At 49.0% G+C, this 22,433-nt stretch overlaps 1 protein-coding gene across 2 annotated transcripts in view; it reads left to right on the plus strand.

Annotated features, from left to right (window-relative positions):
- RASA1 (RAS p21 protein activator 1) overlaps window positions 1-22,433 on the plus strand; it is a 1,157,575-nt gene that overhangs the window by 645,200 nt on the left and 489,942 nt on the right. For both annotated transcript variants that reach the window (XM_078675333.1, XM_078675334.1), the window contains exons 17-18: window positions 13,066-13,225; window positions 19,097-19,239. In XM_078675333.1, coding sequence (XP_078531459.1) covers window positions 13,066-13,225; window positions 19,097-19,239 — 303 coding nt within the window. The remainder of the gene's footprint in view (window positions 1-13,065; window positions 13,226-19,096; window positions 19,240-22,433) is intronic.

Consider the following 22,433-nt stretch of genomic DNA (forward strand, 5'->3'; position numbering starts at 1 on the left):
CATGAGCGCTCCGGGAGTCGCCACCATTCCTCCGGTTCGTCAGGTAAGCGTAAGAAGTCGGGGCGTCGTCATCGTACCCCCGACTCCCCCCGACGCCCGCGTGATGCGGCCGGGGGCTCGGGTGGCCCCGCGGCCCCGCGTGGGTTGCCGACGCCGTCTGCCCCATACCCGTCGGTCCCTGGGGAAGGCGCGTCGCGTGAGGAGATCGAGGCCTTCCTCATCGCTATGAGGGCGAGGTCTCCTCCGGCGGGGCCTACGGCGCCTGCGGGCCCGTCGGTCCCGTCTGGGGGCCCGAGCGGTTCGGGTGCTCCTGCCTCGACGCCGCCGGTGGCTCCGGCCTCGGCGCCGCTGGGCCCCTCAGGTTCGTCGCCGGCTGGTCTACCGGCCTCTCCGGCGTCGGTTCCTTTGGGCCTACCCGTGGTACCGCCTCCGCGCGGTGCAGCGACTCCGCCGTCGGTTCCGGCCGGCGTCGGGTCCCCGGCGCCGACGCCACGCGGCGCCACCCCCATTCCCCCTCTGACTCCTGACGCGGAGTCGGACCGGCGTCGTCCGACGCCGGATCCGGCGCCGATGGGGCCCATTGACCCCGAGGTCTATATCGTCGATCCAGAATACGGCGATGAGGACGAGTATGGAGAGGGTTGGGAGGGGTCTGAGGACCCTTTGTCCCGTGCCTGCCAGTATGATGTGGACTGGGTAGGTGATCTGGGTGATGCCAGTGGTCTGGACGAGTCGCCCAACCCTGGGTTTGTCTCCCCGACCCCTGTGGCGTCTGAGGCAGGTGCTGCCTATTCGGTGGTCCTGATGAGGGCTGCCAAGGCCTTGAGCCTTGAGCTCCCTGTCGCGAAGGTCAAGCCGAACATTCTGACCGAAGTGTTTAAACCGCAGTCATGCCCCCAGGAGCCTCTGCTGCCGTTTAATGAGGCCCTGACGGATGTCCTTTTGGGCACCTGGTCCAGGCCCGCTTCCGGTGCACCGGTTGACCGGAACGTTGCCAGGCGTCACCGTCCGTGCTCGGACGACCCTGCCTTCCTATCCACCCATCCCTCCCCGGAGAGTCTGGTGATCCAGGCCTCCACTTCGCAGTCCGCGTTCCCGTCGGCTCCGCCCGATCGGGAATCAAAGCGGTATGACCAATTTGGTAAAAAGGTCTTTTCCTCTTTGAGCGCTGGACTGCGGTCTTGTAATACCGCGTGCCTCTTGGGCCGCTACACCCACTCCCTGTGGGATACGGTCGAGGAGTGTTTGCCGCAATGCCCCCAGGAAGTGCGGGACAAGCTCACCCGGGCCTTCGTTGAAGGCCGGGATGCGGCGCGGTACTCGATCCGTTGTGGTCTGGACACGACCGACTCGCTGGGACGGGCTATGTCCACGACGGTGGCGATTCGTCGCCATGCTTGGCTGAGATCTGCCAACTTCTCGCCAGACGTCCAAAATACACTCATGGACATGCCATTTGATGGCAGTCGCCTGTTTGGTGACAAAGCGGACCACGCGCTGGAGCGCTTCAAGGACTCCAGGGTCACGGCCAAGTCCTTGGGTCTTTCGACCCAGCGCCAGCAGACGGGTTCGTTTCGCCCCTTTCGTGTCCAAGGGAGGGGCGGTCCCACACGTGCTGCCAGCCACGCGCCGCAGAACGCTCCCCAGCGTGGTGGCGGCCGTGGTTTCCGCCGTGGTGGCGGTAGAGGCCAGCGGCGAGGTCAGTCCACGCCTCCCCCCGCTGCTGCATCTAAGCCTTCCTAGTCCGAGCTTTCGGGCTCACGTGACGCCAGTGGGTGGCAGGGTTCGCCATCACCACTCCCGCTGGCGCGCGATAACATCGGACAGGTGGGTGCTGCAGCTCGTTCGAAGGGGCTACGCCCTCCCCTTCGAGTCCACTCCTCCAGCCATGCCACCGCAGAACCACCGTGTGTCGGGGGACCACTTGACACTTCTGCAGGAGGAAGTTACGGCCCTCTTGGCCAAGGGGGCCATCGAGCGCGTTCCTGGGCCAGAAGTAGGGTGTGGTTGCTACTCCCACTACTTTCTGGTGCCCAAGAAGGACAAAGGAGGCCTGCGTCCTATCTTGGACCTACGGAACGTCAACGGCTTCCTCCGGAAGGAGAAGTTCAAGATGTTGACTTTGGCTCAGGTCTTGGCTGCTCTAGACCCACAAGACTGGATGGTAGCGTTGGACTTGCAGGATGCGTATTTTCACATCCCCGTCCTGCCGGCCCACCGGCGTTACCTGCGGTTCACGGTAGGCCACGAGCACTTTCAGTTTATCGTGCTCCCCTTCGGCCTTACCAGCGCCCCACGGGTGTTCACGAAAGTGATGGCGGTGGTCGCAGCTCATCTGCGCCGGTTAGGGGTTTCAGTCTTCCCCTACCTCGACGACTGGTTGTTGAAGGCGGGCTCGCCCCAGACAGTCGTCCACCACCTTCAGATGACGGCAGACCTCCTGCACGAGCTGGGGTTTTCCATCAATGTGCCGAAATCACACCTGTGTCCCTCTCAAAAGCTCCTTTTCATCGGAGCGGTTCTCGACTCGGCGCAGTTTCGGGTTTATCCCCCGGAACGGCGGGTCCGGGATATTCAGGCTCTGATTCCCATCTTTCAGCCGTTATCCCGGGTTTCGGTCAGGTTGACGCTGCGGCTTCTGGGGCTGATGGCCTCCTGCATCCTACTGGTGCATCACGCCGGGTGGCGGATGCGGGCTCTGCAGTGGGACCTGAAGTTTCAGTGGGCCCAGCATCAGGGCAACCTATCCGACCATGTCCTGATCTCGGAGGGCACTGCGAGACAGTTGCAGTGGTGGCTTACGGACCGCGATTGGGTCAGAGGCAGATCCCTCTCCCTTCCCCAACCGGAGCACGTGGTTGTGACGGACGCGTCCCTCCAGGGCTGGGGTGGCCACTTGGGAGAGGCGGAGATCAGAGGCATCTGGTCTCCGGCGGAGTCCCGGCTCCATATCAACCTGTTGGAGCTGCGGGCGATTCGCCTAGCACTGAAGGCATTCCTCCCCTTTGTCAACGGGAGTGTAGTGCAGGTGTTCACGGACAACACCACCGCCATGTGGTACTGCAACAAACAGGGCGGTGTGGGGTCGTGGACCCTTTGCCAGGAGGCTCTGCGTCTCTGGCAATGGCTGGAACGTCAGGGCGTGACTCTGACGGTTCAACACCTGGCAGGTTCTCTGAACGCCAGGGCGGACGAACTCAGCCGTCGGTGCTCGGTGGATCACGAATGGCGTCTGAACTCGGACGTGGCGAGAGGCCTCTTTCAGCAATGGGGAGAGCCTTGGTTAGATCTATTCGCCACAGAAGAGAACGCGCAATGTCATCAGTTCTGCGCGTTGGAGTTTCCAAGACGGCACTCGCTCGGCGACGCCTTTCGGCGCGAGTAGAGTTGCGGTCTGTTGTACGCCTTTCCGCCTATACCACTTCTGCCCAGAGTGCTGAAGAAGATCAGGCGCGACCGGGCCCAAGTTATCCTTGTGGCTCCGGACTGGGCTCGAAGATACTGGTATCCCGAGCTACTCAGCATGACAGTCGGTCCCTCGATCCGCCTGCCCCTTCAGGAGGACCTTCTGTCGCAGCAGCAGGGGACGGTCCTCCACCCAAACCTGTCCAGTCTCCACCTCCATGCTTGGAGATTGAGCGGCGGCAGTTGAGGCCATTTGACTTGCCTCCTGAAGTCTGTGATGTAATTCTGGCAGCCAGGCGTCCCTCCACGAAGTCGGTATACGCCTGCCGGTGGAACAGATTTGTGGCATGGTGCACAGCAAAGGCTGTGGATCCCCTTTCTGCCCCTCTGTCTGAGGTTCTCCTCTTCCTCCTTTCCCTTGCCCAGCAGGGCTCTGCTCTGGGCACTATCAAGGGCTATCTTTCTGCCCTTTCCGCCTTCTTGAGGCTACCTGATCAGCCATCTTTATTCAAGTCCCCTATTGTGTTAAGATTCTTGAAGGGCATCACGCACATGTATCCTCCAACTCCGTTCGTGATGCCTCAGTGGGACTTGAACCTGGTCTTGACTTTCCTGATGTGCGCTCCCTTTGAGCCCCTTCATTCCTGTCCTCTCCGTCTTCTCACTTTAAAGACGGCCTTCCTGGTGGCCATCACCTCTGCCAGGAGAGTGAGTGAGCTCCAGGCTCTTTCTGTTAAACCTCCTTTCTTGTCTGTTCATCCTGATAAGGTGGTCCTTCGGACTAGACCTTCTTTCCTGCCCAAGGTAGTCTCTGCTTTTCACATTGGGCAGTCCATCACCTTGCCCTCCTTCTTCCCGCCTCCGCATCCTTCAAAGGATGAAGAGCGGCTCCATCGTCTGGACCCAAAACGTGCGCTTTCGTTTTACATGGATCGCACACGCCAGTTCCGGGTGGATGACCAACTGTTTGTTGGCTACGTGGGTGAGAAGAAGGGAAGGGTGGTGCAGAAACGAACCATCTCTCGGTGGGTCGTCCTGTGCATCAAAGCATGCTACTCTTTGGCTCGGAAGGAGCCTCCTGTTGGGCTGAGGGCCCATTCCACTCGGGCCACGGCGGCTACTACTGCCCTGGGCCGGGTAGTCCCTTTGCAGGACATTTGCCAGGTGGCCACGTGGGCCTCGCTGCACACCTTTGCGAGGCACTACTGCCTGGACAGTCAAGTCCGGAGGGATGGCTTCTTTGGCCGTTCGGTCCTCCAGGACTTTCTGGTGTAGGTTTGTATTGGTTCGCAGACCCACCACCGGGGTTGGTATTGCTGGGGTATCTATTCTAAGGTAAGGAATCTAATACTAACCTGTTTCTTTCAGATGAACAAGTTACTTACCTTCGGTAACGATATATCTGTAAGAAACAGTAGTTAGTATTAGATTCCTTACCGCCCCACCCATCCTCCCCGTTCTGCGAACTGATACCTAGGGTTAAGGACATCCCTTTCAGGGCCCTAGTTTCAAATGGCACCAGTGTTAGTTCTCACATGGCTCTGCGTGTTCTGGCGCGGAAAAGCTGTGTGCAAAGAACTGACGTCAGCGCGCGGAGGCGGCGTCTATATACTCCAGCGACGTCATCACGGCGCACGACGCCGACGACGCGGAGCCGCAGGGGACGCCTGCAGACGACGCCTACCGACGCGCAGGGGTACTGCTACGCAAAAGTTTCCGGATCCAGACTGACGCCTGGGGATATTCTAAGGTAAGGAATCTAATACTAACTACTGTTTCTTACAGATATATCGTTACCGAAGGTAAGTAACTTGTTCATTTGTGGTGACTCTCATGTATGTGGTAGAATCATTAAGCTGACGTAAAGCTTCCTTCTCATATTGTGTTTTGGTGAGCAAAACAATATTCCCTCCCTTGTCCGAGGGTTTGCACACCAAAGAAGAATCTTCACATAACTTTTTGAGTGCTACATGCTGTTTATTAGTAAAATTCTGCTGCTCATATTTGAATTTCATAGTACTCCTCAAATTCCGTAGATCTTGAATAACAGCCTCAGAGAAAGTGTCTATAGCATCTGTACTCATCACGGGCATAAAGGTGGAAATCGGTTTTAAGGTGGTGGCACCACCTTTTTGCTGTACTCCCATGTCCATATTCAACTGAGTGTTCCTCAGATTGGAGGTCTCATCCTCCAACCCCTCCATCCTTAGTTCTTCTAGAGATCTGATGCCAGCCAGATCTCTGCAGGTCAAGATGTCATCTTCTGTACTACCAACCACCGTTGGTTTATCCACTTGAGGTTTAGTTTTAAAGTATTTGTACAGTTTCAATTTTCGGGTGAATTTGAAAAGGTCTATCCGTGTCTGCGTGAACTCTAGGTTTTTCTGTGGGCAAAACGTGAGTCCAAGTTTGAGGATACTTTGTTCTTCATTTGTCAATATCTTGGGTGTCAAATTTACTATAGTTAAATTGTCCGTATCTTCTACATCTATTTCTTGTAGAAGTTCTTCCTGCTCCTGGTTAAGGGTGGCGAGCCTACGATGTTTGAGGCTCCAGCCCACCCTCCTCGTCTTCCTCTTACTCCTCTTTTTTCCGGGGGTTTGCCCCTTCCCCCCTGGAGTTGTTGTTTCCGCATCACATGATATTCCTTGTGAAAATCCGACGACTCTGGTGGAGTAGGTGGACCATCTTGACCATCCTCACTGGACACTTCATCACCCGTGACTGATGATTCTGAGGTCTCGGGAACCTTCAAAGTTGCTGTCGGTTGTTTCTTTTTTAATTCCTTTCTAAGTTTGTCATATTTTTTTGAAAAGGTCAGAACTCTTCCACTGCTATAGTCTTTCTCATCTCTTTCGAATTTTTCTTCCTTTCTTTGTTTGATTTTATCTTCATATTTCTTTATTCGTTTTTTCATTGCTTCCCGTTTTTCTTCTAATTTCTGTTGATCTTCTTCTTTGGCTAGGTCATGTTCCGTATCTTTTATTTGTGTCAGCGCTTTCTCTATCGCTCCAGGCGAAGCGCACCAATATCATTAAACTTCCCTTGCAGGATTGGGCAGTGTGTTCAGCCCATGCATATATATATATATCTATATATATATATATATATATATATATATATATATATATATATATACACACACATACATATATGAACATTATATTTACACATATACATATATCTATTATTTTTTTTTATTTATACATACACATACAACCTGTGCTTTAGTATTGCAATTAGGAGTATAGCGAGGGGGGGAGTGCACATTGAGTTTCGAACTGCTTAATGAATCTAATGTACGGCGAGGCGGACCGCCGTGACGCGGCCTCAGACATTTTCAAGACGAGACCAGGGTCTTCTCCTGCAGGAGATGCATTGACCCAGGGACAACCCCAACAAGGTCTTAAATGGAAATATCAGCAACTGGAGAGATTGTACGAACCGGAAACTAGGAAGTGGTGGGAGGCCACCTCCCTACAACATTATATCGACGTCGACAGAGTGCCCAGGGGGCTTAGAATATATACTGTACCAGCCTACGAAACCCCGAATCCCAAACTCCTAGATGAATGGGCTGAATATACCGCCGCATCATCGAAGGGAATGCTGGTGATTCTAGTAAAGTTCGCCTCGAGTGACAGAAGTGAGACACTGGAGAGTATCAGCGAACTTGAAAAGAAACTTAGCGAAGAAGGGGCTAAATCAGGGCATGATGCATTACGTGCCCAAATGAAGAAAAGATTAGAAACATCTGAAAGTAAAATCCGACAGCGTAAGCAGTAGAAATTCGAACAAGATACAAGAGACTACGAGCAAGGCCGAATCCTTACCTTTGCCCGAAAATACGATGCCCTGAGACGAGATCTGAGGAAAAATAGATCACAACAAGCAGCAGTGCCTCGTGATACCTCTGAATCTGAGGTCTCAGGAGCGGAGCAGTCGGAGGAGGAAGCAGAAGGGGGATCTGGAGCAAGTGGACCAGCACCTCCCCCTTTTCACAAGGAGTTCGACCTTATCCGACAGTCATGGCTGCGAGGGGGGAAGGGAAGACCGCCGGACCCGTCAGCCACCGACGCACCAGTAATGCTCACCCCCAAGGCAACGAACACCGAAAATCTGACAATTATACATTTGACACCTAAAACACTGAATCAATCTTACAATTAGGAATGACTTTTTGCCCTACCAGCAATTTTGAATTTGTTCATACTCGAATAGACATCTTAAGAAAAATTTCACTTTTCAAGTTCTTCAATCTAAAAGGGATGGAACCAAGCAGCATCTCCGCTTCTCCATCCCAGTTACCTATTAAAGGCCCCATGAATGATCAGGAATTAGAACTACTTGCGACATTAGAGGATCTGAACATGAAAGGATCCACCACGAATATCACCAGCTCAGGAACTGTAGCAATTGGAACTAGCTCCATTATTCCTCAAATCAGAGAGGCCAGTCCTTTCAGACCAGTGTCCAAGTTTCTACCACAGACACCTATAGACACGATAGACGTCTTTCATGAAAAAGTAATGATGGACCTTCGTAAACTCAGAGAGAATGATAGAGGTAAAAACAAACCACTGTGGAATCTCTCATATGAACAGAGGAAGGCTGTGAAGGATCTTGAGTCTGACAATAACATAATAATTAAACCCTCCGATAAGGGCGGCAATGTAGTTTTACAGACACGTACGAGCTACTGCAAGGAAGCCCTGTTGCAACTAAGTAATCGGGATAACTATTTGCCGATCACCATGAAAGAATATTTGGAGAGCATCACGCAATATGAGACATTGATCCTTAAATGGCATGAAAAAGGAATGCTTTCTATCGAAGAGTACAGATTTCTCCTGGTTTCTCACCCATGAATACTAACATTTTATCACCTGCCCAAGGTGCACAAGGATGCGGAGAAACCGCCAGGGCGTCCGATTATTTCATCTATCCGTGGCCTCCTGGAGAATATGTCCAGATTTATTGATTTCTATCTTTTTCCTTTTGTACAGGAACTGCCCTCTTATACGAGAGACACAAAAGACTTTCTGAGATACATTGAAGGAAGTCCATGGGAATCCGACTTCCTAATGGCCACTCTTGATCTAGCTAGTCTATATACAAGCATTGCCCACGAACAAGGCATAGATGCTATTCAACAGATTTTAAAACAACCGTCAAGATTTGCTGAACACAGTGAGATGCTTATTGATTTTTAACATTTCTCCCTGTTTAATAACATCTTTATTTTTCAGGATCAGATTTACAGACAGAAACGGGGGACAGCCATGGGAGCCCCCAGCTATGCGAACTTGTTCGTTGGCTGGTGGGAGAAGCGGACGGCACGGTCGGACTCCTGTGACCACTGGGTTGAGAACCATTATTTGGAGACGGTACATAGACGATCTCTTTCTTGTCTGGCGAGGCAGTAAAGAGTTGATCTTGGAATACATAGAGCATCTGAATAGCAACAATTTGAATCTAAGGTTTTCAGGCAATATAAGTGCTAATGAAGTCACCTACCTAGATGTTAAGGTTTTCGTATCTGATGGTAAGATGCAAACAGCACTGTTCAGGAAACCCACGGCGGGAAATTCAGTGCTACATGCACGCAGTAGTCACCCGATCAGTTTGAAAAACAGTATCCCGTACGGGGAACTTTTGCGTATTAAACGCAATAGCACTAGATCAGAAGACTTCTTGGAGGCTGCCGCAGAATGTCTTAATAGGTTTCGGGAGCGAGGCTAACATGAGAAGGTGCTGAGCGAGGCATGGAAAAAAACAGAATCTAATAATAGAACTGATTTGATCACTGATGCCCCCAATACAAGAACCTCTGTTCCCAGTAATCTCAGACTAATTACGAATTTTTCCAGTGCTGCGAAAAGTCTGAAGAGAATAATTTACTCTAACTGGAACATACTGAAATCAGACCCAATTATTGGTCGAGACTTTCCCTCCCATCCCTAACTGACTTTCCATAAAACCAGATCGCTTAAAGATCATCTTGTGCAAAGCCACTTACCATCAATTAGTAAAGGCATACAGGGACTATTGGGTTTTTACCCATGCAGTAAATGCAAGGCGTGTGCCGATAGCAAGAAAACCACATCTTATCTAATACCTGGGAGAGCAGACCCTATAAAAATTAACAAATTCATGAACTGCCTCACACCTTTTGTTGTCTACTGCCTAAGTTGCCCTTGTGGCCTTAGGTATGTGGGCAGCACGATTCATGCAGCCAAAATACGTATATTGGAACATCAGAGGGCCATTCAAAACAATGACAGTAATGATCCCGTAGCATGCCATTTCCAGTCACACCACAACAGCAATCGTAAACTTTTGAGATATTTCTGTCTAGACCATGTGGCTCGAGATCCGCGAGGCGGTGATAGGGAAAAATGCCTGAGGAGACTAGAGTCTCGTTACATTATAGATTGAACCACTAAAACTCCGTCTGGACAGAACATGGGGGAAGAACTCAAGGTTCACCTGTAAATACTGTATACTGTATTTACAGCGCCAAGACGCCTCGGCATAAGAGCGCTCTAAAAATAATTCAGTTAGTCAGTATATAGCACTGTTATTTTTTGAGTTTGGGAAGTTGTGTCACAAGGCGATCTTAGTTTGTCTCCACAGTATATAATGATTTTTTGCCTGTGTGATCTCTGTGATTGAAATTTCGATTTTTGATTTTCCTTTTTTCAGAATGCCCATCCAGGGCTACGTTATTTGCTTGGTTTAACAATGTGGGGTTATTACTGTGTTACTTATGCCCATCCAGGGCGATCTCTCATTACTGTGAATTGTGTAATAATTTACTTGCAGTACAGTGCGATAACCATGCGTGACGCTGTAGCCCCCAATATTGAACTGAGCTTTGGTACTAAATTGGGTCCTGGTAAAATTCTGTGACCGTCACAGACATCGATTCTTCTGCATCGCGGCAGTGTAGAATTTCACTGCCTAGATTATGTGATTATATATTCTGACTTTACTGTGGAGAAATGTCGATGAATTTTGTCCCTTATAATAATTTTTCAATGCTTTATTGAGCTTTGTGTAACAAATAAGCATCATGCCTGACACTAAGATGCCGCCCAATAGTGACACAACCCATGTGATTGTATGTATATATACATACACATACAACCTGTGGTTTAAAGGTTATGTTTTTCTTGGTACCATACAAGGTTGGAAACATGCAGTTTCCACAGCTAAGAAGTAGTATGCAATGCCAAACGAAATATCTAGAAAGTCTTTATACGCTGCAGCATACTAATACAGTAAGAGTTGGGAGTTTCACAGAAGTCCACAATTCCCCCTAGCTTCTACTGAAAACAAGTAGAGGAAATTGCCCGTAAATACATCTGCTCTACACAGACATATTCTCTGCCAGCTCGATGAATTATCCCTGATATCAGACACCCTAGATAGAATCACACAACTGTCAACGAATGCTGAAGGCAAAAACGACTGTGGATAGGTGGTGGAGTTTTTTGCCGACACCCCCATGAATGCACCATGCTTAGGTGGGACCAAATTCCCAGTGCTCATCTTTGCAGATGATACTTTACTCTCCTCTCAAAGACACGCAGAGGGTTTCAAACCGCATTAAATAGGTTCGAGGAGTTTTGCAAATTAAACGATCTGCAAATAAATGTGAGCAAGACCAAATTCATGGTCCTAACCAAAAATCGTCCCATTAAAAGTTCTGTTACATTGAATGGTGCCAGTCTTGAGCAAGTTGAGGCTATGACATACCTTGGAGTGACTATAGATTATCGACTCCGCTGGAAACCCCAGATCGACGTACTCTGCTTAAAATTTGCACGCCTCACGGGCTGTTTAATTCAGGAACAAAAAATTGCATTAACTAAACGGGTTAAACCAGCACTTAGGATTTATGAAGCCATGATTAGTTCTGCCATTTTATATGGGGCTGACCTATGGGGTTACAAGGACCTTTCGCCATTGGTAAAAGTACAAAACAAATTCATGCGAAACTTGGTAGGTCTCCCGCAATCTACACCAATCAAACCACTCTTGCTGGACATGGGCTGCAAACCGATTAACGAGATGGCGCGTTATCGGCTAGTGGCGCTGTGGAGACGGATCTGGACATCACCGGATTTAAGTCTCTTTGCCAGCGAATTGATGGATGTGAGATCAGCACTGGGTTCTAGTAACATTCCTTGGCTACGTGAGGTGAAATTAATTCTGTAGGACATGGGTCTTAACGACCTGTGGGTCTCTCCGGGGTCCACTATATTTCCGTCGAAGCAAGCCTTCAAAGCACTTTACTGGGCATCTGTTAAACTCCCATCCATTGCCCAATCTGATGCTACCAGTTTGTCAGACAGATTTTTGGCCCATAAATTAGACCCTCTTCTGGAGAATTATTGGGACGTCATTACAAAAACTCTAGATAAAAAACGATACCATCAGTTTCAAGTTGGGTCCCTGCCAGTAAGATCTTTTACTAAAAACTGGTCTGGCCATTCTAATGAGCTCTGCCCCTGGTGTGTTGATCAAAGGGAGAGTGTGGGTCACTTCATTTTTGCATGTCCAGCTTATCATGCCCCTAGAACCAAATGGATTAGGCCTATTTGTAGCAAAATGAAAATTAAAGGGAGCTCAGAAGCCTTGTGGGCGCTACGTACCAATACACCAGAGATGGTGGTAACAGGTGTGGCTAAGTATCTGGGGTGGGCATGGATCATCCAAGCCAGACACCTGCAGCCAGTTGATTGATACATTTTTAGCAGGGTTTTCATACATTGTGTCTTTAATATACTGTTTAATTCTTTTTTAATGATGAAATGTTTTAAGTAAATATGATGTTTTATTCATTTTATGTATCCCATCAATTTTATTGTACAAATTGTCTTTTATGATGTAATAATCGAAATAAAGACGTATGAAACCTGAAACCTGACTGTGGATAGGGTTAACCTTACCACTTGCAACATGCACTATCACAGAATCTATTGAGGAAGCAACTTGACACAATTCTATCACACTCACAAACATAGTGTCAGAAACATAATACCAACCACCTCTCCATAGAGTCCACAAGCTAGCAATTGAATTATCAAGACTACTACACAGGCATGGATAACCAGAAAAGCAAAGGCAGCAAAGGTGTTGCTTATTAAAACATACTCAATTAACACTTGCTTGGCCACCAATCAAATTACTCAAGACAAACAAGTGGTTATCCTTGGTGAACGTTCTCTCATTCCTCTTCCAAATGAAAATTGCAGCATTGTGTAAACCCACAGTTAGGATGTTTCTAATAGCCCAACAAAGCCATTGTTTGTTATGGGTTTCCTCTCTGGGAGGATAGGCTTTTTTCTTCTGGAACATTTCGCTACTGTTTTCTACATGACTCCTAAATACCTGCAGGTTCATGTGTCTAACATTGGAATCTTCTTACAGATCCTCAGTCTGCAGACACATGCAAGGAGGTATCCAAACATTCTGCTATTAGAGTCTAACCAAACATTGTGTTGAAGCAAAGTGCTGCGCATGAGCATCAATTGCAGATGCTAAGCCAAGTTTTACAGAGACTCAGTTGCATCTTTTCTTCTATGACATTCCTTTTGCAGTAACTGTTTTCAACACATTAGTAACCTTAAAATGTTTTCTATCTCATCACAGCTTATACTACAAAAGGATCTGCATGTTGTCTATGCCTTATCACACGTATGCGGACAGGACCGAACATTACTGGCTACCATTTTATTGAGGATCTTTTTGCACGAAAAACAAGAATCACTGCTTCTTCGAACACTAAATGATAGAGAAATAAGCATGGAAGGTGCAGTATTTTTACAGAATGTTAAAAATATATATCTAATTTTATAATGTTGTGATCACATTAAATGTTCATGAAGCTTGACAGGTACAGCTATGGCTATACCAAGACACTCATATCACTTTTTCATCCAGTTGTTGAGAAATGGAAATAGTATCATAACAAATGGAAGTATTTCCTCTGTGTAGATGTTATCTAAGCATATAATGAAGCATAAAGAATAAAAACTACCTGGAACATCAACATCTTACTTCTAATTAAAGTTTGTAGATCATACCTAAACGTCATTTCTTGGGGTTTTAGTATCAGAGTTGTACTTAGAGTGTTGTGAATTGCTGAATGCAGAGAGCATTGCTGAAACTTGTGTTAGTAATTTGAGTGTCCCTCAAAATCCTTCTCATATAGTGTCTGTACTTAGACTGCTGGTGTTGAAAGGGAGGAAGCACAGTGATGGGAGGGATAGGGAAGAGTTGCAGAGCTCCCATTCTTTAGAGTATACAGGCTGCCTCCGGAAACTGACATCAAGGAGGTGCAGGTGCAGACCCATCTCTAACAACATTAACCGCTCCAGAGGGATGTCGACTGCACCTGGTTGGGATCTTGTGTGCGGGAGTCTCTGAAGGGTTTCTGAATGCCCCTAGTCTTTGTATCTACATGGTCTGCATGCCCCTTCTCTGTGTGTTTGTGCTCTTGGTCATCCGCTTTGTGTCGCCCTCTGATGTGTATAGGGTGTGGGTTAGATTGAGAGGGACACCTTCGCATTTCTCTCTCTCTCGCGTATCCCCACTTGTATATAGGGTTCTCCTCTGTGTATAGCCCTCTGGTTGTATATCCCTGCACTAGTCTCTGAGGTCCCCGCCCATCCCTCCTGTATGTGTGTGTCGGTTTCAGACATTGTTCTGGGAGTAACACATTTTATTCAAATACAAATGTACATTCGAAGAAACATGAAAAATGCTTGTTTGAAATTCTCTGACTGGTGGGTTTTTGCTGTTCTCAACCATCCATGGAGTTCTAAATCATCAGCATGGACTTAAGGCAGTACCTTTTAAAGGGGAAGGAAAAACTATCCCAGTTATTAAGTTGAGTTTATTAGTAGATGGATGTGAGAAAGTGCCCTCTTTCTTACAAGGTATGCCCCAACCTTTTGCTAAATTGCTGATGTTCTTTGACTGAGTGTGCCCTGGGCTCCTGCTAATCAGGTACCCAGGCCCTATGTTCCTTCCCTAAAACTGCATTGAAGCCTAAACCCAATTGTCATCTCTGGCCACATGTCAGCCCCTGGTAAATAGTACCACAGGTACCCAGGGCACTGTGACCAGAGAAGGCCTCTAAGAGCTCATTGTGCCACCCTTGGAGGTCCTGTACCCTGACACTCACACGCTGCCTTTGCAGGCTGTGTGCCTTGGCGCAGAACAAAGTGAAGAGTTGACATGGCACTCATCCCTGTGTGCCATGCCCACAAACCACTACCCTGGCATACATCAGTCACCCCTCTAGCTGGGTACCCTATGCCAGTGGTGAGGGTACAGATGCATGAGTCCTGTACCCCTACAGTGCCCAAGTCCATTCCTGGCTTGGCAGTTTGGGCTGGACTGTTCCCATGAGGCACAGAGTCAAGACTGATCTGCTTATTGTCCGGTCTAAACTGGGGTGGCATGGTGGGCCAAAGAATGATGTATTTAACCCAGATCTCTTGACTGGAGGTGAATGTTTTGATTTGTTCTGCATTCCGTCCATCAATTGTGTGTCTTTTGCTTTCTGGCCCTAAGTGCGCCAGTTATGCCCAGACGTGGGTCTTGGGCTCACTGTGCCACTGGAATCAAGCCATCCTGGCTGAAGAGGGGGGAAACCCCGAAACCTGTCTTAGGACGCTTGTTTCTGGTCTAGGGAGGACCTGGCTTGGCAGTTTGGGCTGGACTGTTCCCATGAGGCGCAAGGGTCAAGACTGATTTGCATATGGCCAAGTCTAAACTGGGGTGGCATGGTGAGCAAAATAATGATGGATTTAACCCAGATCTCTTGACTGGGGGTGAATGTTTTCATTTGTTCTGCATTCAGTCCATCAATTGTGTCTCTTTCACAAACCTCTGCCCTGGCATACATCAGTCACCCCTCTAGCTGGGTACCCTATGCCAATGGTGAGGGTACAGGTGTATGAGCCCTGTACCCCTACAGTCCCCAAGTCCATTCCTGGGCACTGTAAGTGCAGTACTGCCATTAAGAGTATATGGTGCTGGGAGGTTGTCATTACGAACTCCAAAGCACCATAATGGCTGCACTGAAGACTGGGAAGTTTGGTATAAAACTTCTCAGCACATTAAACCCACACTGATTCCAGTGTGGGATTTAATGTAAAATGCATGACAGACGGCATCTTAGAGATGCCCCCTGAAACTCAACCGACTCCCAGTGACCTGACTGAGTGGCTGCCTAGACTGCCACCACCAGACATGTTTCTGGACCCTGGGTCGAGAGCTTACTGCTCTCGGGTGCCTGAAAAAATGCACATCCTGGGACGAGGTGCCAAGCCTCCTCCTCCAGGATGGGCAGTGTTCACGAAGGAGAAGCTTCAAAGGCATACTGCCTTTGTGAGCCTCTCCAGACCATTTGCTGCTTTCGGCAACTAGTCCCCATTGGTTCTACCCCCCGCTTTGGGTGGGAAAAACCAAAGTGAGGAAGAGAGGTGTGCCCACCTGCCAACTCCAGCCCTAAGGTGGGGGAGGCGAGGTGAAGCACAAGCTCGAGTCCCTGCCATCTTGAGGATGGAGGGACCCAGCCAACCAGGGACAGGCTCCTGCCCCCCCTCCCACTGCAGAGTGGCAGAATAGGGGGTGTATAGGGGGCAATGGGTCCCAGGGATGGGACCCATTGCCCCCTGTCCTTTACCTACCTGTAACACCCCTAAATTTAGTATTTAGGTGCACTCTGAACCTTCCTTCCTCAGATCCAGCAACTACAAAGAAGAAGGACGAGAAACCGTGCAGAGCTAACAAGAGGACAACGCTCACTGACTTGGCCCCAGCCCTACAGGCCTGTGTCCCCTCGAACCTGCTTCTGCAAAATCCCGACGTGTCCAATGGCCAGCAACCTCAAAAACCCCAGATGACCTGCCTGCATTTACTTTCCAAGCTGTTTCTCCCTTTGGACACCAGATTTGTTTAAACTGCAGCTCTTGGTGCCAGCCAGGAACCGCGAATCCAGCCCACTCTGCACCCGCCGATCCCGGCCCGAGCTAGAGTGGAAAACACCACAAGGAGGTCCCCCCGGCGATCCTGACCCGAGATCCGGCAACCCCTGACCTGCCTCAAGCCTCCAGACGACGCCTGCAGCCTCAACCCAGAGGCACCCCGCTTACTGTGACCAGATCGGGTAAGAAAATCCGACATCCAAAGGCACCCCTGCACCCAACTCCCCACGGCCTTGTGTGCCGAACCCAGCGGTGCCTAACCATCCCTCTACATCCCAACTTACCCCTCGAAGTGGTGGTCACTCCTGGAATATCCTCGTCCTTGAGCCTGCAATGTTTCTTTTTCCTGGAGAATCTCTATTCAAATCAACAGGGCACCTGACCTCAAAACAGCACCCTGCACACGGCCACCCTAGCGCTCCTGAGGGTGCCCCTTTTGTGCTAACTGGGTCCCCAACTTGCCCTGAGCTTAACCCTAGGAGCTTTGCTCCCACAACCCCGTAGCCTTCTAGCCAGCAGCCACCAACCGGAGCCCCCCTATCCTCCATAGGATAAAATTGGGCCTCAACACTCTGCCCCCGGCCGCTCTAGTGCTGCTGAGGGTGCAACAACAGTGCTTCACTGACCCTGGGAAACCCCTTAGTCTAACCCCAGAACCCTAACTCAAAAGTCTGATTACTTACCTCGAAACTGATAACTCATTTTTTCTCATAGGATAACGTTGACACTTTTTCTCCCAAAAAGTTTTTAAGTGTCTTCTTTTGAAAATTACAAATATTCCTTAAAAATCAGCCGAATAACAAAAACACATTTTTCTCAACTGTTTTCAGGAAATGTTCCAGTGCTGAATCTAAGACCCAGCACTGAGTAAGAAAAAGTATCGATAACATTACTTACCTGCTAAGTGGATTTCCTCCCATAGGCTAACAGTGGTGGGACTATGTGAAAAAGTGATGTCAACTTTTGAAATGCAATAATATTAGTTAAAATGGTACCTTTAATCAAAACGCATTTACTCACCTGTTTTCAGGAAATGTCCCAGCACTAAATCTAGGATCCAATCCAGTGTTAGCAAAAATAATCTGAAAATGAACTGCAGTTTACTACAGAAAAAACATTAAAAATAAATGTACTATACCTGCAATGTATTGCAAACTGCTTACTTAAAACTGTAAGCAAAACCAGTACAATGTACACTGCAATTTTGAACTGTGTTCATACAAGTAATTTACTACTGAAAAGTATTTTTATGCTCACCTGTACCAGGCTTGCTTTGTTCTAGAAATTAAACAACAGTATATATTTTTTTTTACAAACAATTGGTCTAGAGTTCAGTTCTTGAGTGCGTGGATTCATTTGCTGACTGAGTGTGTACATCAAATGCTGTACACTATCCTCTGATACTGCCTTACTGCTTGACCAAGCTACCGCTTTAGAGAGTAAGGTTCTATCTAACTTTAACCTCTGCCTACCCTCCTTAGACCCATGGACACTATACACACTGTACCTCACTTCGGTGCAGTATATATATAGAGCCAATTTCTTACACCTGGTTAGCGGGCAGAAGTTAAGTTTGATCAGTGGTGTTTGAAAAGTGGTCAGTAATTATGTGTGAATGTAAATGTAAATGTATTTCGATTTATATAGCGCACTAATCACCCAGGGGTCTCAAGGCGCTTGCTTAGGGAACCCGTCCTGGTATTCCCCTGTGAGATACCCCGGCAGGGTATTCACAAGGTGAAAGCCAGGCATCCCGCCGCGAGGGGCCGTAGTGGAGATTAAGCAAGCTATTGCCCAGAGTCGCAGAGTGTGACCCCGTGAGTCGAGTAGGCACCGGAGCGAGAATTGTCGAGTCCGTGGAATTTTTGAGCCCGAGACCCGCCGAGGCGGGGAAACGAACCCTGGTCCACGGCTGATCTCAGCTTCCGGGTCTGCCGCCTCTAACCACTGAGCCACGCTTCTCCATGATGTGTTAGTGGTAAAAACATAAATAAAGTTTGTAAAAATAATAAAGTTGGTTATAGTTGTTGTTTGTTTAAAAGAGTGTGTTTAGCCTAGCTGAGGAAGTGTTTTTAGTGAGTTTTTATTACTAGGCTTTAGCTGTGGTTCGTATGACTAGTAACATATGGCCCCGATTTTAAAGTGATTTGTAAAATTTCCTTTGCATTGCTGCAGGTTTTTAACTGAGATTACTGTGCTATTTCAGTGATAAACATAATTGCCTTTAGAGAGTTACCTGTTGTGTTCAGAGCATGTATTCTTGGCTTATGATGCTCTGACTGCAAGCAGCTGAAACACCAATGTTGAACTTGCCGAAGTCGAAAAGATACAGACCCTTTCTCTGTCGTTTACCTGGGGACATCTTTGCTCTACTCCAGCAAGTATTTATTGTATTGTGTATCTGATATCCCTTATCGGAATTTCCTGCGTGTTCACTGCTTTATCACAATCTGCACATGCTAGAAAAAGAAGGAAAAAACGTAGGGATATTCAGAACAGAGAATTTTACTTTTTGCACATTTGTCACAATTTCTAGTTATGGAACAACAGCCAAAAAATTAATTGGTTAGGCGCTTAGCTTAAACACGGTTTCCGGTTAATTCTGTTATTGACAGCTAACCTGATTTAGATCAAAGAAAAGAAACATAATTCACATACACTAAAATCATTTTTTTATTTTCTAGATGAAGCCACAACATTATTTCGTGCTACTACATTGGCAAGCACCCTTATGGAACAATATATGAAAGCTACAGCCACACCTTTTGTTCAACATGCTCTGAAGGACTCTATTTTAAAGATCATGGAAAGTAAACAATCGTGTGAGGTGAGATATCATGTTGTTTTGTGGGAGTAGTGTACCTAGATAATGATTCAAATCTGATTGATTGTCTGTTCTGTGTTTGGTAGTGATATGCATGACCATTTATTGGATAATAATTTCACAGGACTGTACTATTTGTACATCAAACCTTATCTAGCTTCACTTGGGTCTTTACCAGAACATTTTCTTTAATTTTCCTTTAGCGATTTTTTTATAAATGGATGATAAATGTTAAAGTATTTACTTTTTATTGCTTATGTTTTTTCAAAGATGCTCTTTCAGTTTTGAGATGACTTGTTATACCTACCCGTGAAACCATCCATGTGCCGGACAGTTTTATTACTCAAGATTGTTTTATTTCTGCCCATACCTTAGGTTGTTTTATAGGTCTCGCTAACGCAGCGCGCATGTGCTGCAGAGGAAACCTTTAGCCGTCGTTCAGATCTTTTTCAAAGCACATACTCGTGCTTGTGGCGGCATACACCTTGCGGGAGTGCGCAGCGGTGTGCCACAAGCACGAGTATGTGCTTAAAAAAAGATCACACTGCGCTTGCGTGCATGCACACACGCACGCACCACTCCCGGGCCAGTAAACACATAAGTTCGAGGCATGTGGGCTGCTGAATTCATATCTATAGCATAGATCGCCGCCTAGTGTTGGGTCCGGATGATTGCACATTGTTGTCCTGGAAGAGTCTTCGAAGTATCACGAGATAGGTGGCTCCTCCCCTGGACTACAGTGCGCATGGGCATCGACTCCATCCTCAGATTGTTTTTTTCCGCCATTGGGTTCGGATGTAATTTCGTTATCTCCAGTTCGGAATCAACATAAACTTTTTCGAGGCCCGAAGGCCTTTTTCGAACTGTCGGTATTGTTTGCGTTCGGTGCCCAGTTCTGTTCCGGGGAGTCGCGTGACTCTTCGGTGATCGAGGCCCAGTCGACGCAGCAAGACCTTCGACGACACAACATGGAACGGAGCCCGTTCAAGAAGTGTCCCGTGTGTGGATCGAAGTATCCCCACATCGACGTCCACCCGGTGTGCAACAAGTGCCTGTCGCCGGACCACGATGAAGCCAGCTGTATGGCGTGTTCCAGGTTTCGTTAGAAGAAGACGATTCGGCGCGTGGCGCGCCTGGAGGCCCGGCAGTCGGCCCCGGCACCGGTGGACATCTTCGACAACGAAGAAGCAGACGAACACGAGGTTCAGATACAGATTTCACCTCCAGCAGAGGAAATCGACTACGACTATGAAGCAGATGTCGAAGGCCTAGAAGTGGAAGAAGTCGTCGACGAGGTAGGAGACGACAATGAGGCCTATGGGGCCATGGAAGATAGCTCAGAGGAAGAGCTATGCCCCGTTCGAACAATTACAAAGGCTCAGGTCGAGGGATCGCCACACGGCCTTACCCAAGACCTTATACCAGGATCCACGGCCCGCCTCCAGGCCCGGCTACGGGCACTTCAGCGGAGTCGAAAACGAAACCGAAAGTGAAACCATCGGAGTCGACAAAAACGAAAGTGGTTGAGACGCAATCGAAACCGAAGACGTCTGCTCCCCTGTCGACACCCTCGTCTTCCGAGGTGTCGGGGCAACCCAAGCAGAAGAAGGCTATCGACCCGGTGAAGTCTGGCAAAGGCGTCGAGCCGAAGATAGTCAAGAGCGTCCAGCCGAAATCCAAGAAGGGCATCGAGCCGGAGTCAAGCAAGAGTGTCGAGCCGAAGTCCAAAAAGGGCGTCGAGCCGAAGTCAAGCAAAGGCGTCGAGCCGGAAACTGGGGCCCCGAAACCAGTAATCCGGGCAGCCGATCCGAAACAGTCGACGTCTGCTGCCACGGAAGGAGGGCGTATCGCTCCGAAGAAGGATGCTCCTACGCCTCGGCCAGAAAAGCCCAAAGTCATCAACGCTCGAGTCTCCACATGTTAGTGGCTCGAGATCGTCTGTCGGGTCGACGAAACCGTCCGCTTCCTTTACGAAGCAGGTCTCGGACTCCCTAAAGCGCATCAGGGACAAAGCTTCAGCGGATGAACCTAAGACACCTTCCACCCCGAAGCAAACGGTCCCAACGCCAAAGTCTTCGACGCCAATCCTCTTCACGTTGCCGCCGAAAGTGGCACCGAAGGCCTTTGCACCACGATCGGTGCCCAAAACGCACTCGCAGGGATCTGCGGGGTCGAAGCCAACTCACCCGGCTGGGGGCTTGACGCATCGCCCACCCTTGGTAGAGGAACACGTGGAGGGGGAACAAGCCAGACAGCCCTGTGTAAAACCGTTGCCATATCGGGTAGAACGGACCACCCCCCAACACGCTGTGGCTCATGAGGCCATTGGACCTCTATTAATAAATTACGGGGGTCATTGCTGCGAGAGGACCACAGCCTTGCACGCTGATTTCGCCCCTGCCGCCGCACATCCACTCGCGGCCAAACTACAATTCCCAGCGCCCCCTGCTCCAGCTCTGCGGGGACGCCGCCTGCCTGCCAGCTGGGACTTCCGCCGGGAGGCATACATCTGGAAGCCCTTCCTTCGGCAGAGCGGGGACCTCACCTGCAGATTACGGGGGTCATTGCTGCGAGAGGACCACAGCCTTGCACGCTGATTTCGCCCCTGCCGCCGCACATCCACTCGCGGCCAAACTACAATTCCCAGCGCCCCCTGCTCCAGCTCTGCGGGGACGCCGCCTGCCTGCCAGCTGGGACTTCCGCCGGGAGGCATACATCTGGAAGCCCTTCCTCCCGCGTCGCGGGACGCGCGCGGGCGACGCCGGGCGGAGCCCGGGCAGAGGGCGGGCCGTCTAAGGCCGTCCAAGGACGTTCAGGGACGGGTCGGGCCACATCCCTAACACTATGGGTAAGCGAAAACTAGCTACTTCTTTGCCGGGAGAGGTTAAGGCCAAGGTCCCAAAATATACGACCAGTATTTTAACATATTTGACTTCCAAAGTGGACGAACTACCCACCCAGATAGCAGTTTCTGAACGTGCACTGGCGCTGGAAACCACGTCTGGGAGCATTAGCGCTACAATCTCTTCGCCCATTAGGTGTGTACCACTGGAGCCGAGGGTCATAATCGAATCCTGTCGGACTAACCAGGCACAGACCCCTACTGTCCTGCCTTCCCCAGAATTGCCTATTACTGTAAAACCCGCTAGTATTGAGGTTGTGAGTGCGGGAGAAACTGTGGCCAACATCCAACCTGG

The sequence above is a fragment of the Lissotriton helveticus genome, chromosome 2_1 (assembly GCF_964261635.1).
Source record: "Lissotriton helveticus chromosome 2_1, aLisHel1.1, whole genome shotgun sequence".
Taxonomy (NCBI): domain Eukaryota; kingdom Metazoa; phylum Chordata; class Amphibia; order Caudata; family Salamandridae; genus Lissotriton; species Lissotriton helveticus.